Source organism: Pristiophorus japonicus, chromosome 6 (genome assembly GCF_044704955.1).
Source record: "Pristiophorus japonicus isolate sPriJap1 chromosome 6, sPriJap1.hap1, whole genome shotgun sequence".
NCBI classification, from domain to species: Eukaryota; Metazoa; Chordata; class Chondrichthyes; family Pristiophoridae; genus Pristiophorus; species Pristiophorus japonicus.
Window position 1 is genome coordinate 65,440,874 of NC_091982.1, and position 15,400 is coordinate 65,456,273.

The 15,400-nt window shown below is 45.1% G+C and overlaps 1 protein-coding gene across 1 annotated transcript in view; it reads left to right on the forward strand.

Moving 5' to 3' along the window:
- LOC139266116 (sterile alpha motif domain-containing protein 15-like) overlaps window positions 1-15,400 on the forward strand; it is a 283,681-nt gene that overhangs the window by 207,176 nt on the left and 61,105 nt on the right. Inside the window, exons 23-25 of the mRNA XM_070883964.1 lie at window positions 1,286-1,360; window positions 4,753-4,833; window positions 14,413-14,523. Of these exons, the coding sequence (XP_070740065.1) occupies window positions 1,286-1,360; window positions 4,753-4,833; window positions 14,413-14,523 (267 nt within the window). The remainder of the gene's footprint in view (window positions 1-1,285; window positions 1,361-4,752; window positions 4,834-14,412; window positions 14,524-15,400) is intronic.

The following is a 15,400-nucleotide window of genomic DNA, read 5'->3' on the forward strand; positions in this document are numbered from 1 at the left end:
TCCAGGAGGGCGCTGAGTACCTCGAGTCTTGTCGTCAAGATCATGTGGAGGAGAAGCGCAGGCAGCGGAAGGAGCTTGCGGCAAACATAAGAACATAAGAAATAGGAGCAGGAGTAGGCTATTTGGCTCCTTGCGCCTGCTCCGTCATTCAATAAGACCATGGCTGATCTGATCATGGACTCAGCTCCACTTCCCTGCCCGTTCCCCATAACCTTTGACTCCCTTATTGCTCAAAAATCTGTCTATCTCCGCCTTAAATATATTCATTGACCCAGCCTCCACAACTCTCTGGGGCAGAGAATTCCACAGATTTACAACCCTCTGAGAGAAGAAATTTCTCCTCATCTCAGTTTTAAATGGGCGGCCCCTTATTCTAAGATTATGTCCCTTAGTTTTTGTTTCCCCTATGAGTGGAAATATCCTCTCTGCATCCACCTTGTCGAGCCCCCCCCCCCCCGCCTTATTTTATATATCTCAATAAGATCATCTCTCATTCTTCTGAATTCCAATGAGTAGAGGCCCAACCTACTCAACCTGTCCTCATAAATTAATCTCCTCATCTTCGGAATCAACCTAGTGAACCTTCTCTGAACAGCCTCCAATACAAGTATATCCTTCCCTAAATATGGAGACCAAAACTGTACGCAGTACTCTAGGTGTGGCCTCACCAATACCCTATACAGTTGTAGCAGGATTTCTCTGGTCACTCATTCCTAGAGGATCTTTTACTGCAAGATCATTTATTAATCCTGCCTCATTACTCAGTACTAGATCCAAGATAGCCTGCTGCAGACGCCTCACTCACCCTTTCCTCCAACCACTGTCTGCCCCACCTGTGATAGAGACTGTAATTCCTGTATTGGACTGTAAAGTCACCTGAGAACTCATTCTTGGAGTGGAAGCAAGTCTTCCTCGATTTCAAGGGATTGCCTATGATGATGATGATGATGCCTGAAAGAATGGATTGAAAAATTACATCATTATCAAAACCTCCATGTCTTTGCACTGGAGCTTAATGCCCTGTCTCACTGCCACAACAACGTACCATTGATGAGCATTGCACCTAACGTTATGTGACAGGTACTGAACCCTGTAAATGCCAAGCATGGGACCACCTACAGATAAAACACGTAGATGTTGACTCTTTTAAGATGAGTTTTCCTGTTGATACAGCCTGACGTAGGGGGGTTTCAATGCAACTTTGAGATAAATTTGTCATTTGTAATGGATTATTAGAGCAGCAGATGATTTTATGAACTGAGATATTTTCCTTCTCTCCATGGAGAAATAGGCTTTGTAAGCCCTGAAATGGATAAAGGTTTGATGAAGCTAGAATTCGCAACGATTTCCCCAATACCAGGTAAACCTCCATCTGATCACCGTCGGCTTTGTTGATGTTACAGAACGACAGTTGTTGACTCATTTTACATAAGAATATAAGAAATAGGAGCAGGAGTAGGCCATACAGCACCTCGAGCCTGCTCTGCCATTTAATACGATCATGGCTGATCTGATCATCGACTCAGGTCCACTTCACTGCCCACTCCCTGTATTACATATACGTTAATGATTTAGATGAAGGAATTGAATGTAATATCTCCAAGTTTGCAGATGACACTAAGCTGGGTGGCAGTGTGAGCTGTGAGGAGGATGCTAAGAGTTTGCAGGGTGACTTGGACAGGTTAGGTGAGTGGGCAAATGCATGGCAGATGCAGTATAATGTAGATAAATGTGAGGTTATCTACTTTGGTGCCAAAATCAGGAAGGCAGAATATTATCTGAAAGATTAGGAAAAGGGGAGGTGCAACGAGACCTGGGTGTCATGGTACATCAGTCATTGAAAGTTAGCATACAGGTGCAGCAGGCAATGAAGAAGGCAAATGGCATGCTGGCCTTCATAGCGAGAGGATTTGAGTATAGGAGCAGGGAGGTCTTACTGCAGTTGTACAGGGCCTTGGTGAGGCCACACCTTGAATATTATGTACAGTTTTGGTCTCCTAATCTGAGGAAGGACATTCTTGCTATTGAGGGAGTGCAGCGAAGGCTCACCAGATTGATTCCTGGGATGGCAGGACTGACATATGAAGAAAGACTGAATCGACTAGGCTTATATTCACTGGAATTTAGAAGAATGAGAGGGGATCTCATAGAAACATCTAAAATTCTGACGGGATTGGACAGGTTAGATGCAGGAAGAATGTTCCCGATGTTGGGGAAGTCCAGAATCAGGGGTCACAGTCTAAGGGTAAGGGGTAAGCCATTTAGGACTGAGATGAGGAGAAACTTCTTCACTCAGATTGTGAACCTGTGGAATTCTCTACCACAGAAAGTTGTTGATGCCAGTTCATTAGATGTATTCAAAAGGGAGTTAGATGTGGCTCTTATGGCTAAAGGGATCAAGGGGTATGGAGAGAAAGTAGGAATGGGGTAATAAAGTTGCAAAAATGATCAGTCATGATCATATTGAATGGTGATGCTGGCTCAAAGGGCCAAATGGCCTACTCCTGTACCTATTTTCTATGTTTCTATAACCCCTTATTCCCTTATCAGTTAAGAAGCTGTCTCTCTCTGTCTTAAATTTATTCAATGACCCAGCTTCCACAGCTCTCTGAGGCAGCAAATTCCTCCTCATCTTAGTTTTAAATAGGCGGCCCCTTATTCTAAAATTATGCCCCCTAGTTCTAGTCTCCGCCATCAGTGTAAACATTCTCTCTGCATCCACCTTGTCAAGCCCCCTCATAATCTTATACGTTTCGATAAGATCACCTCTCATTCTTCCAATAAGTAGAGGTCCCACTTACTAAACCTTTCCTCATAAGTCAACCCCTTCATCCCCGGAATAAACCTAGTGAACTTTCTCTGAACTGCCTCCAAAGCAATAGATTCTTTGTTAAATATGGAAACCAAAACTGTACGCAGTATTCTCGGTGTGGCCTCACCAATACCCTGTATAACTGTAGCAAGACTTCCCTGCTTTTATACTCCATCCTCTTTGTAATAAAGGCTAAGATTCCATTGGTCTTCCTGGTTACTTGCTGTACCTACATACTAACCTTTTGGGTTTCATGCACCAGGATCCCCAGGTCTCGCTGGACTGCAGCACTTTGCAATTTTTCTCCATTTAAATTATAATTTGCTTTTCTATTATGTCTGCCAAAGTGGATAACTTCCCATTTTCCCACATTATACTCCATCTGCCAAATATTTGCCCACTCACTTAGCCTGTCTATATACCTTTGCAGACTTTTTGTATCCTCCTCACAATTTGCTTTCCCACCCATCTTTGTATCATCAGCAAACTTGGCTACATTACACTCTGTCCCTTCATCCATGTCTTTAATATAAATTGTAAATAGTTGAGGACCCAACATCGATCCTTGCGGCACCCCACAAGGCACTGCCAACCGGAAAATTACCCATTTATCCCAACTCTCTGTTTTCTGTTAGTTAGCCAATTCTCTATCCATGCCCCCAACCCCGTGAACTTTATCTTGTGCAGTAACCTTTTATGTGGCACCTTACTGAATGCCTTATGGAAATCCAAATACACCACACCCACTGGTTCCCCCTTATCCACCCTGCTCGTTACATCCTCAAAGAACTCCAAAAAATTTGTCAAACATGATTTCCCTTTCATAAAACCATGCTGGCTCTGCTTGATTGAATCATGCTTTTCCAAATCTATCTTCTCTCTCTTTATCCTTTTTTTTTGTCATTCTTTGATGGCTTTTAAAAATGTCCATATCCTCTGGCCTCCCATTAGTCTTGGCCACATTATATGCCCTTGTTTTCAATTTGATACCATCCCTTATTTCCTTAGTTAGCCACTGATGGTTATCCCTTCTCTTACAGTCTTTCCTTCTCATTGGGATACATTTTTGTTGCGAGTTATGAAATATCTCCTTAAATGTCTGCCACTGCTTATCAACCGTTCCATACTTTAGTCTATTTTCCCAGTGCACTTTAGCCAAATCTGCCCTCATACCTTTGCAGTCACCTTTATTTAAGCTTAGGACCCTTACAACCATGTTCGAGTGGCAATGCTCCTGGCATTGATATATTGAGCAATGCCCTCCCATTGCCCCCCTCATCAGATGCTTGGAGGGGTTCCTGCCCCCAAGGGGGGGAAGGTTGTCCCTCCTCCTGCCCACTGCCTACACCAAGACCTGCAATGCAGCATCAGAGAACTTTCTGTGTCTGCTCCCTCCCTCCTTCAGCCATTTCTTCAGAGGTAGTTGCACAGTCTTTGCAGCCAGATTTCTCCTCCCTTTTAAAAGATGTTGGCTGCCTTTAAGTAACATCCAAGCCTCCCGATATGGCCCCACCCCTCCAAGAGGCATGTAGCCAATGAGTACCACAGATAGTGCTGGCTGCTTGTAGGAATCATTGCAATAAGCAGGCAACTACAACAACCCTGCCCATTTGTGGGCATTAACTGATTTCTAGTCCATTGTCTTTACCTTGCATTGGAGTTTAATGCGGAGTCTCGCTGCCACAACAACACCATACCATTGATGGGTTTTGCACCTAGCATTATGTAACCGGTATTTAACCTGTAAGTGCCAAGCACGGTGCCACCTACAGGTACTGCAGGTAAATACTGACACTTGTAAAAGAACGGAGCCTGATTAAGGGGGGCTTAATGCAATTTGAAATGGAAAATTGCAACCCACACAACATTTGCATTTATAATGGATTATTAGAACAGTAGATGATTTTGTTAATTGAGATATTTTTGTCATGTCCATGCAGAATTAGGTTTTGTTAGCCCTGAAATGGTATTCAATCAGATGGAGCACAAGGAAGAAAAGACAAGAACTGAACCAGTAACACGTAAGCATCACCATTAGGTTTGCTAACCTGATGTCACAAAATCAACAAACAAAATGGCTTATTTTGATTAATTTTCTTTCATTTTCAAAGCTAAACGCAAACTATACTCAGAAAAAATTGAGTTACATATTATTTATAGACAGGAACAGATCATTCAATCCAACAGGTCCGTGCCAGTGTTTATGCTCCACACGAGCCTCCTCCCACCTCTCTACATCTCACCCTATCAACATATCCGTTTAACCCTTTTGCATTCATGTGTTTATCTAGCTTCTCTTTAAATGCATCTCTGCTATTCATGTTAACTAGTCCCGGTGGCAGTGAGTTCCACATTCTCACCTCTCTCTGGGTAAAGAAGTTTCTCCTGAATTCCCTCTTGGATTTATTAGTGACTATCTTATATTGATGACCCCTAGTTTTGAACTCCCCACAAGTGGAAACATCTTCTCGATGTCTACCTTACCAAATCATTTCATTATCTTAAGGACCTCTTTCAGATCACCTCTCAGCCTTCTCTTTTCTAGAGAAAAGGGCCCCGGCCTGTTCAGTATTTCCCGATAGTTATAACCTATCAGTTCTGGCATCATCCTTATGAATCTTTTTTGCACCTTCTCCAAGTAATTTGCAAATCTGCTGTTACTATCAGATCTGTCAGCTGTGGCTCAGTGGGACGCACTCTCACCTTTGTGTCAGAAGGTCATGGGTTCAACCCCACTCCAGAGACTTGAGCACATAAATCTAGGCTGATGCTCCCAGAGCATGCTGAGAGAATGCTGCACTATTGGAGGTGTCGTCTGTCGGATGGGATGTTAATCAGAGGTCCCATCTTTGCACTGGAGCTTAATGCCAAGGCTTGCTGTCACAACACTGTACCATTGATGGGCTTTGTGCCTAATGTTATGTGACAGGCATGTAACCCTGTAAATTCCAAACACTGTGCCACCTACAGGTACTGCAGGTAAATGTTGACAGAGCCTGACTTAGGGGGGGTTTCAATTCAATTTGAGATGGAAAGTTGCAACACACATGGCATTTGTCATTTTTAATAGAATATTACGACAGCAAATGATTTTGTTCACCGATATATTTTTGTCATGTGCATTCAGTGATACAAAGTCCAAACCTTAGCGAGAATGAGACTGAGGAGTTAGATGAGCTAATACAGCAAATGCCAGGTAAACTTCCAGCTCAACATCATTGGTTTTACTAACCTGCTGGTTCACCATGTGTAATAGCTCCTTTTGATTCATCTGCTTTTCATTTTTAACGCTAAACGGCAACTGTGCTAAAAAAAAATCAAAAATAATTTGCGGATCTGCCGCGCCTGTGCAGGATTCAAGTGAGGAGGGTAAGGGGGCAGGAGGGAGCGTTCGGGACGAGGGCAGGACTTAAGGGGAGGCAGGGGAGAGGGATAGAGAAGATGAACAGGAAGAAGGGACATGGGGAAAGGGGCTGGAAGGGGTAACTAGGAGTGGGGAGGGTAGGTAGAGAACGGGGAATGGGAAGAGAATGAGGTGGGTAAAGGGGAGCGGGCAGCAAACTCTCTTAGGGCGCTGGTGTTGAGTTACCTTTCCCTCTATCAAGCTTGCATTTTTTTCAGAGAGGAAGAGTTTCTCTTTATTCCCAGGGTCTCGCTTCCCATTTAATGGGAGAGGGGTGAAGAGAAATTGTTCCATTGCTAGGGATCAATTGTCTGATTAATGGTAGGGATGGTGCGTCTCAGTCCATACTGTGTGCTTAGGATAGGGAATGGTGGGAACTCGGATTAGATTATTTTTGTGATGTGATTTATAGAGCTGAATTTCTGTCTATCCTGACTATTACAGTATCAGGAATAATATTTTGGAACTTGATGTCGGTGAGCTCCTGTTTCGGGGAGTTAAAATGACATTGTTCTTCTGCTGTTATTGAAGTTACCTGAAAGAACGGATCTAAAAAGTAGATCATTATCAAAAACTCGAAGGGGGGAAACCTCCAATACCTTAGCGCCTCCCATTAGCGGCAGCAGTAGCGCCAGGGTGAGGTGACTCCAGCAACGCACAACAAATCCGCCCCCCCCCTCCCTCTCCCATTGCGCAACTGGTATGAGGTACCCCCGGGGACTTCCACGCCGGGCAGACCATGACGGCAATGCTCACTGGCCGCCCGATGTGGAAAATTTAGGGAAGAGTGACCATACTATGATAGACTTGTATATTGAGTTTGAAAGTGATTTTGTTAAATCTAAACAAAGGAAACTCATCATCACCATCGAAATCGAGGAGGACTTGCTTCCCACTCTAAAAGTGAGTTGTCAGGTGGCTGTACAGTCCAATACGGAAATTACAGTCTCTGTCACTGGAGGGAAAACTGTGGTTGAAGGAAAGGGTGGGTGGGGAGCCTGGTTTGCCTTCTTCCGCTGTCTGCACTCGATTTCCGCATGATTTTGGAAAACAAACAAAGTAAACTACGTAGGTACGAGGGGCGAGTTGGCTAAGGTAGATTGGGAAACTACATTCAAAGGTATGACGGTAGACAAGCAATAGCTGGCATTTAAAGAATTAATATATAATTTACAACAAACATACTTTCCTTTAAGTTACAAAAACCCCCATACGAAAAGTAGTTCAACCGTAGCTAACAAGAGAAGTTAAAGATAGTATTAGATCAAAGGAAGAGGCTTATAATGTTGCCAAAAAGAGCCATAAGCCTGAGGATTGGGGGATTTCATAATTCAGCAAAAGATGAGCAAGAAATTGATGAAGAAGGGGAAAATAGAATATGAGAGTAAACGAGAGACATAAAAACAGATGGTAAAATCTAAAGTAAATGTAGGTCCCCTGAGACAGGAGAAATTATAATGGGGAATAGGAAATGGCAGAGACATTAAACAAATATGTTGTGTCTGTCCTCTCGGAAGAAGACACAAAAAACCTCCCGGAAATAGTGGAGAACCAAGGCTAACATACCAAGGATCTGGCGAGAATGAGGAACTGAAAGAAATTAGTATTAGTAAAAAAAATAGTACTGGAGAAATGAATGGGACTGAAAGCCAATAAATCCCCTGGACCTGACGGACTACATCCTAGGGTTTGAAAGAGATGATTATAGAGACAGTGGATGCATTGGTTGTCATCTTCCAAAATTCCATAAATTCTAGAATGGTTCCAGCGGATTGGCAGGTAGCAAATGTAACCCCACTATTTAAGAAAGGAGGGAGAGAGAAAACGGGGAACTACAGGTCAGTTAGCCTGACATCAGAAGTAGAGAAAATGCTAGAATTTATTATTAAGGACGTGGTAACAGAGCACTTCGAAAATAATAATAGGATTGGGCAGAGTCAACATGGATTTATGAAAGAGAAATCATGTTTAACAAATCTGTTAGATTTTTTTGCGGTTGTAACTAGTGGAATAGATAAGGGGGAACGAGTGGATGTAGTGTGTTTAGATTTTCAGAAGGCATTCGATAAGTTGCCACACAAGAGGTTATTAAACAAAATTATGAGATTGGGGGTAATATACGAGCATGGGTTGAGGACTGGTTAACAGACAGAAAACAGAGAGTAGGAATAAATGGGTCATTTTCAAGTTGGCAGGCTGTAACTAGTGGGGTGCCACAAGGATCGGTGCTTGGGCCCCAGCTATTCACAATCTATATCAATGATTTAGATGAGGGGACCAAATGTAATATATCCAAGTTTGCTGATGATACAAAGCTAGGTGGGAATTTAAGTTGTTAAGAGGATGCAAAGCGACTTCAAGGGGATATAGACAGGCTAAGTGAGTGGGCAAGAACATGGCAAATGGGATATAATGTGGAGAAATGTGAAGTTATCCACTTTGGTAGGAAAAATAGAAAAGCAGAGTATTTTTTAAATGGTGAGAGATTGGGAAATGTTGGTGTTCAGAGGGTCCTGAGTGTCCCTGTACACGAATCACTGAAAGTTAACATGCATGTACAGCAAGCAATTAAGAAAGCAAATAGTATGTTGGCCTTTATTACAAGAGGATTTGAGTAGCATGGTAAAGACATCTTACTGTAATTATATAGGGCCCTGGTGAGACCACACTTGGAGTATTGTGTATAGGTTTGGTCTCCTTACCTAAGGAAGGATATACTTGCCATAGAGGGAGTGCAACGAAGGTTCACCAGACTGATTCCTGGGATGGAGGGTGTTATGTATATATGTAAACCTTACCAAATATAAGACTTGTTACTAGGGGGCACACCTGTGGGAGACCTAAGGGTCACCTGTGCACCCTGGGGCAAGCAGGTATAAAAGGTGATTCACTATGCTGCTTCCCCACTCTGGAATCTGAATAAACAGACCAAGGTCATAACAGTTTGAGCTTGCGATATAGTACTGTGGATTTATTCTGAACGTAACAGGGGGATTATCCTATGAGAAGAGATTGAGTAGACTGGACCTATATTCTCTAGAGTTTAGAAGGAGAGATGATCTCATTGAAACTTACACAATTCTTACAGGGCTTGACAGAGTAGATGCAGGGAGGTTGTTTCCCTCGGGCTGGGAAGTCTCGAATCAGGGGTCACAGTCTCAGAATAAGGGGTCGACCATTTAGGACTGAGATGAGGAGAAACTTCTTCACTCATAGGGTGGCAATTCTTTGGAATTGTCCACCCCAGAGGGCTGTGGAGGCTCAGTCTTTGAGTATATTCAAAACAGAGATCGATAGATTTTTGAATATTAAGGGAATCAAGGGATTTTGGGGACATTACAGGACAGTGGAGTTGAGATAGAAGATCAGCCATGATCTTATTGAATGGCGGAGCAGGCTCTAGGGGCCTGCTCCTAATTCTTATGTTTTTTGTAAATCATTGTTGCCACTTACCTTTGCACATCAACCAGACAGAGACTGGCAGAGCAGGCGTGCAGCTCCAGGAAGCTGGCTGCAGCGATGTTATTTAAAGGCAGTAATCACGCCCAGCTGTCAGGGCAGGTTAGTTTTAGTGGTTTGTTGTCAGTTTCACCCTGTCGACCAGTTCCTATGAGTAATTTCAAACTTAATTTGTATCAGCAGCATTCTGGCAACTAAAAAGTAGCTACATTTATTGTTCAAAGATTCAAATTACTACACTTGGTTCCATTAATGGGGGCTGTGCTGGCATATCACCTCGCACTCTAGAATTTAAGATGGCGGGAATGTAGGCTGCGAAAAATGTGGAACCATGTGTGCAGAGGGCCGAGGAGAGACATCAGGGCTCACACCAGGGGGCCTTACCCACCGAGGGTATTCTGACAGAACTTCTCCTGCCTTCAGTTAAGTGACAAGCAGTGTATTAGACTGAGAGGGGATGTCATAGAAACATATAAAATTCTGACAGGACTGGACAGGTTAGATACAGGAAGAATGTTCCCGATGCTGGGGTAGTCCAGAACCAGGGGACATAGTCTAAGGATAAGGGGTAAGCCATTTAGGACTGAGATGAGGAGAAACTTCTTCACTCAGAGAATTGTGAACCTGTGGAATTCTCTACCACAGAAAGTTGTTGAGGCCAGTTCGTTAGATATATTTAAAAGGGAGTTAGATGTGGCTCTTCCGGCTAAAGGGATCAAGGGGTATGGAGAGTAAGCAGGAATGGGGTACTGAAGTAGCATGATCAGCCATAATCATATTGAACGGTGGTGTAGACTCGAAGGGCCGAATGGCCTACTCCTGCACCTATTTTCTATGTTTCTATGTTTTATGTCTCTGCATCACTAAGGTGGTGGTCACAGAACTCTGCCACCTCCTCCAAACAGACCTCTAGCCTCACACAAGGGTGACTTAACCCCCAAATCCCTTTTGCTCACCACATCCCCATCATACCTTCCTTGTGTTATGCCATATCACTGCGTCCTCCTAGGTATGAAGGTGAAATGAGAGAGACCACAAAATATTGCAGACTCCATCAATAAAATCATGCATAAACAGATCACCCATATCACATTTATTCTAATAACTAATGACCTTTGTGCCTGCTATAGTGAATAGCTATAATTGTGTGCAAGGTGTGAGTGTTGGTAGGTAGTGATTGTTGGTGGGTGAGTGCTGGGGATGTGTTGCTTTGGGCAGTGTGTGAAGCTTGCGGTACAGATGGTGGTATGTAGCATTTGTTGAAGCATTCACTCACCTGGGGTCAAACAGGGCTGCGCCATCGCCCAACCCTCTTCTCAATCTTCCTCGCTGCCATGCTCCGCCTCACTGTCAACAAGCTCCCCGCTGGAGTTGAACTAAACGACAGAACCAGTAGGAAGCTGTTTAACCTACTCCACCTCCAGACCAGGTCCAAGACCACCCAAACTTCTGTCGTTGAACTGCAGTACGTGGACGATGCCTGCGTCTGCGCACATTCAGAGACTGAACTCCAGGATATAGTCATTGTATTCACTGAGGCATATTAAAGCATGGGCCTTACGCTTAACATCCGTAAGACAAAGGTCCAATCATCAAGATCCACGGTGCGACTCTCGACAACAGGGACCACTTCCCATACCTTGGGAGCCTCTTGTCAACAAAGGCAGACATTGATGCGGAGATTCAACACCGCCTCCAGTGCGCCAGTGCAGCCTTTGGCCGCCTGAGGAAAAGACCAAGCCCTCAAGCCTACCACCAAGCTCATGGTCTACAGGGCTGTAGTAATTCCCGCCCTCCTATATGGGTCAGAGGCATGGATGATGTACAGAAGACACATCAAGTCGCTGGAGATAAATCACCAACAATGTCTCCGCAAGATCCTACAAATCCCCTGGGAGGACAGACGCACCAACATCAGTGTCCGGGCCCAGGCTAACACCCCCAGTATTGAAGCACTAACCACACTAGATCAGTTCCGCTGGTCTGGCCACTTAGTTCAGATGCCAGACACAAGTCTCCCTAAGCAACTGTTATATGCGGAGCTCGTTTATGGAAAACGAGCCAAAGGTGGGCAGCAGAAACATTACAAAGACACCCTCAAAGCCTCTCTGGTGAAGTGCGACATCACCACTGACGCCTGGGAGACCCTGACCAAAGACCGCCCTAGGTGGAGAAATTGCATCCGGGAGGGCGTTGAGCTCTTCGAGTTTCAACGGCGCGAGTGTGAAAAGGTCAGGGGCGCAGGAGGCGGAAGGAGCGTGTGGTAAATCAGTCCCACCTCCCCCTTCCCCCGACAACTATCTGTCCCACCTCTGACAGGGTCTGTGGCTCTCGTATTGGACTATTCAGCCACCAAAGAACTCACTTCAGGAGTGGAAGCAAGTCTTCCTCGATTCCGAGGGACTACCTATGATGATGACTCACCCTGCCCACTCGACTGAGGTGGATCTGCCATGAGCGCACCTGCCTCAATTCTCTGGCTCCTTCTCCTTCACATGCTTCTCCTTACTGAGCCACCTGCACAGCCAGCAATGCTAAGAACAAGGTTCTGCCATATCAATGAACCTCCCTTTTAAGTACTGGGAAAAGCCTGTGGCAATGATGAGTTGCGATTAGACTGCACCTGATACTGGTCCAGGAAAGCAAATGGAATGTTGGCCTTTATTGCAAGGGCGATAGAGTATAAAAGCAGAGAAGTCCTGCTACAACTGTACAGGGTATTGGCGAGTCCACACCTGTAGTACCACGTACAGTTTTGGTCTCCGTATTTAAGGAAAGATATACTTGCATTGGAGGCTTTTCAGAGAAGGTTCACTAGGTTGATTCCGGAGGAGAGGGGGTTGACTTCTGAGGATAAGTTGGGTCTATACTCATTAGAGTACTGAAGAATGAAACATATAAGATAATGAGGTGGCTCGATAAGGTGGATGCAGAGAGGATATTTCCACTCATAGGGGAAACTAAAACTAGGGGACATAGTCTCAGAATAAGAGGCCGCCCATTTAAAACTGAGATGAGGAGGAATTTCTTCTCTCAGATGGTTGTAAATCTGTGGAATTCTCTGCACCAGAGAGTTGTGGAGACTGGGTCATTGAATATATTTAAGGCGGAGATAGACAGATTTTTGAGCGATAAAGGATTAAAGGGTTATGGGGAGTGGGCAGGGAAGTGGAGCTGAGCCCAAGATTAGATCAGCCATGATCTTATCGAATGACGGAGCAGGCTCGAGGGGCGAAATAACCTACTCCTGCTCCTATTTCTTATGTTCATTGAGTGTAACACCGATGAGCTCAGCCTTTAAGACTTGAATTAGTGCTCCAATCATTTCTTTGAGCAGTGAGAATGAATTTTGCGTGCAGTCTAAAGCATTAACACCTGGCGCTAATTCTCACACGTTTCTAAGTTTGCTGCCCATTCCTGGGCTATAACGAATTTCTAGCCCATTACACTGGAGCTTAATGCCAAGTCCCGCTGCCACAACACCGTACCATCGATGGGCTTTGCACTTAATGTTATGTGACAGGCACTGACCCGTAAATGCCAAGCACGGGGCCACCTACAGATACAACAGAGGTAGATGTTGACATTTTTAAAAGGCGTGTTACCATTGACAGAGCCTGACTTCTGAGGGGGGGGCGGGTTACAGTGCAATTTGAGATGGAAAGTTGCAACCCATCATCATCATCACCATAGGCAGTCCCTTAGAATTGAGGAAGATGTGCTTCCACTCTTAGCATGAGTTCTTAGGTGGCTGTACAGTCCAATATGAGAACCACAGTCTCTGTCACAGGTGGGACAGACAGTGGTTGAAGGAAAGGGTGGGCGGGGAGTCTGGTTTGTCGCACGTTCCTTCCGCTGCCTGCGCTTGATTTCTGCCTGCTCTCGGCGACGAGACTCGAGGTGCTCAGCGCCCTCCCGGATGCTCTTCCTCCACTTAGGGTGGTCTTTGGCCAGGGACTCCCAGGTGTCAGTGGGGATGTCGCACTTTATCAGGGAGGCTTTGAGGGTATCCTTGTAACGTTTCCTCTGCCCACCTTTGGCTCGTTTGTCATGGACGAGTTCCGAGTAGAGCGCTTGCTTTGGGATTCTCGTGTCTGGCATGCGAACAATGTGGCCTCCCCAGCCGAGCTGATCAAGTGCGGTCAGTGTTTCAATGCTGGGGATGTTGGCCTGGTCGAGGATGCTAATGTTGGTGCATCTGTCCTCCCAGGGGATTTGTAGGATCTTGTTGGTGGTATTTCTTCAGTGACTTGAAGTGTCCACTGTACATGATCCACGTCTCTGAGCCATGCAGGAGGGTGGATATTACTAGGGCCCTGTAGACCATGAGCTTCGTGACAGTTTTGAGGCCATGGTCTTCAAACACTCTTTTCCTCAGGCGGCCGAAGGCTGCACTGGCGCACTGGAGGCGGTGTTGGATCCCGTCATCAATGCCTGCTCTTGTTGATCGGAGGCTCCCGAAATATGGGAAGTGGTCCATGGTGTCCAGGGCTGCACCGTGGATCTTGATGTCTGGGGGGCAGTGCTGTGCGGTGAGGACCTTTGCCTTACTAATGTTTAGCGTAAGGCCCATGCTTTCATACGCCTCGGTCAATACGGGTCCGGACATGGATTGGGTCTGTAATGGGATCCGTTGGTAAGGATCACTTGCAACCCACAAAGCATTTGTAATGTATAATAGATTGTTAGAGCAGCAGGCGATTTTGTTAACTGAGATATTTCTGTGATCTCCCTGCAGCAATGGACTCGTCCGAAGAGGATTGGTCTGAGGAAGAGGAGCCAATATATGAAGACACAGACAGTGTGCACAGTGGAGACCGGCCAACATTTCCATCAAAGTCAATATTAGGTAAATAGCCAGCTTATTGCGGACAGTATTCCTAACCCACTGATTACAATACCAAGATGCATAATAGATTCTTTTGATAATCGCTTTTATTTTTAATGCTAAAAGCAACTGCGTGAAGAAAACAATTCAATTTTACAGAGCTGCTATGACAGCGTAGTATTCAGTTCTGACAAAAGGTCATTGATCTGAAACGCTGGAGGGGGATTTTCTGGGGGGTGGGGGAGGAGTCAGCGGGAGTGTTTGTTGGCGGATCGGGTGCGGAAAAACATTTTTCTGACAGTGGGTCGGGAACTCACAGTGATTCTGTCACCAGGGTCTGTCAGCACTGAATAGGCCCGACACAAAGTGGCAGGGGAGGCAATTCAGGTCATTGTGACCTTGTTAAGAGCCACTTAAAAAGTATTTTGAACTTACCTTCAGAGTTTGCCAGGTCGCCCACGGGGTCCATGCTGCTCGGGGATCACATCAGGTAAGGAAGTCGGGAGTTGTGTTACCATGAAATGATCTCTTTACTTGACAGCTGCAAATGTGCCATAAAAGCTCCCATCTCACAGCTGTTCACTTTCCAAGATCAAAAGCTGTTGCTTACTGCATTTGGAAAGCAAAAGAGCTTTATGCAGGTTGCAAGTGTTTGGAGTAAACTCTGTATCCAGTGTCACCTCATTGGAACAATCTCTCTCACCAATGACAGATCGCTTCTGTCATCGCAACCTCACCTGCAGCTATTATATCAGCATCAGTCCCCTTGAAACTATCGCCCCTTAGTCCTTAGAATCTCACCATGATCAGCCCCAACACCAGCAGCACCGCCAACAATACCTGATGCTGCACAGGACACAGGGCATTAGCACCCAACCATATTGCTGCCCGGGAAGCC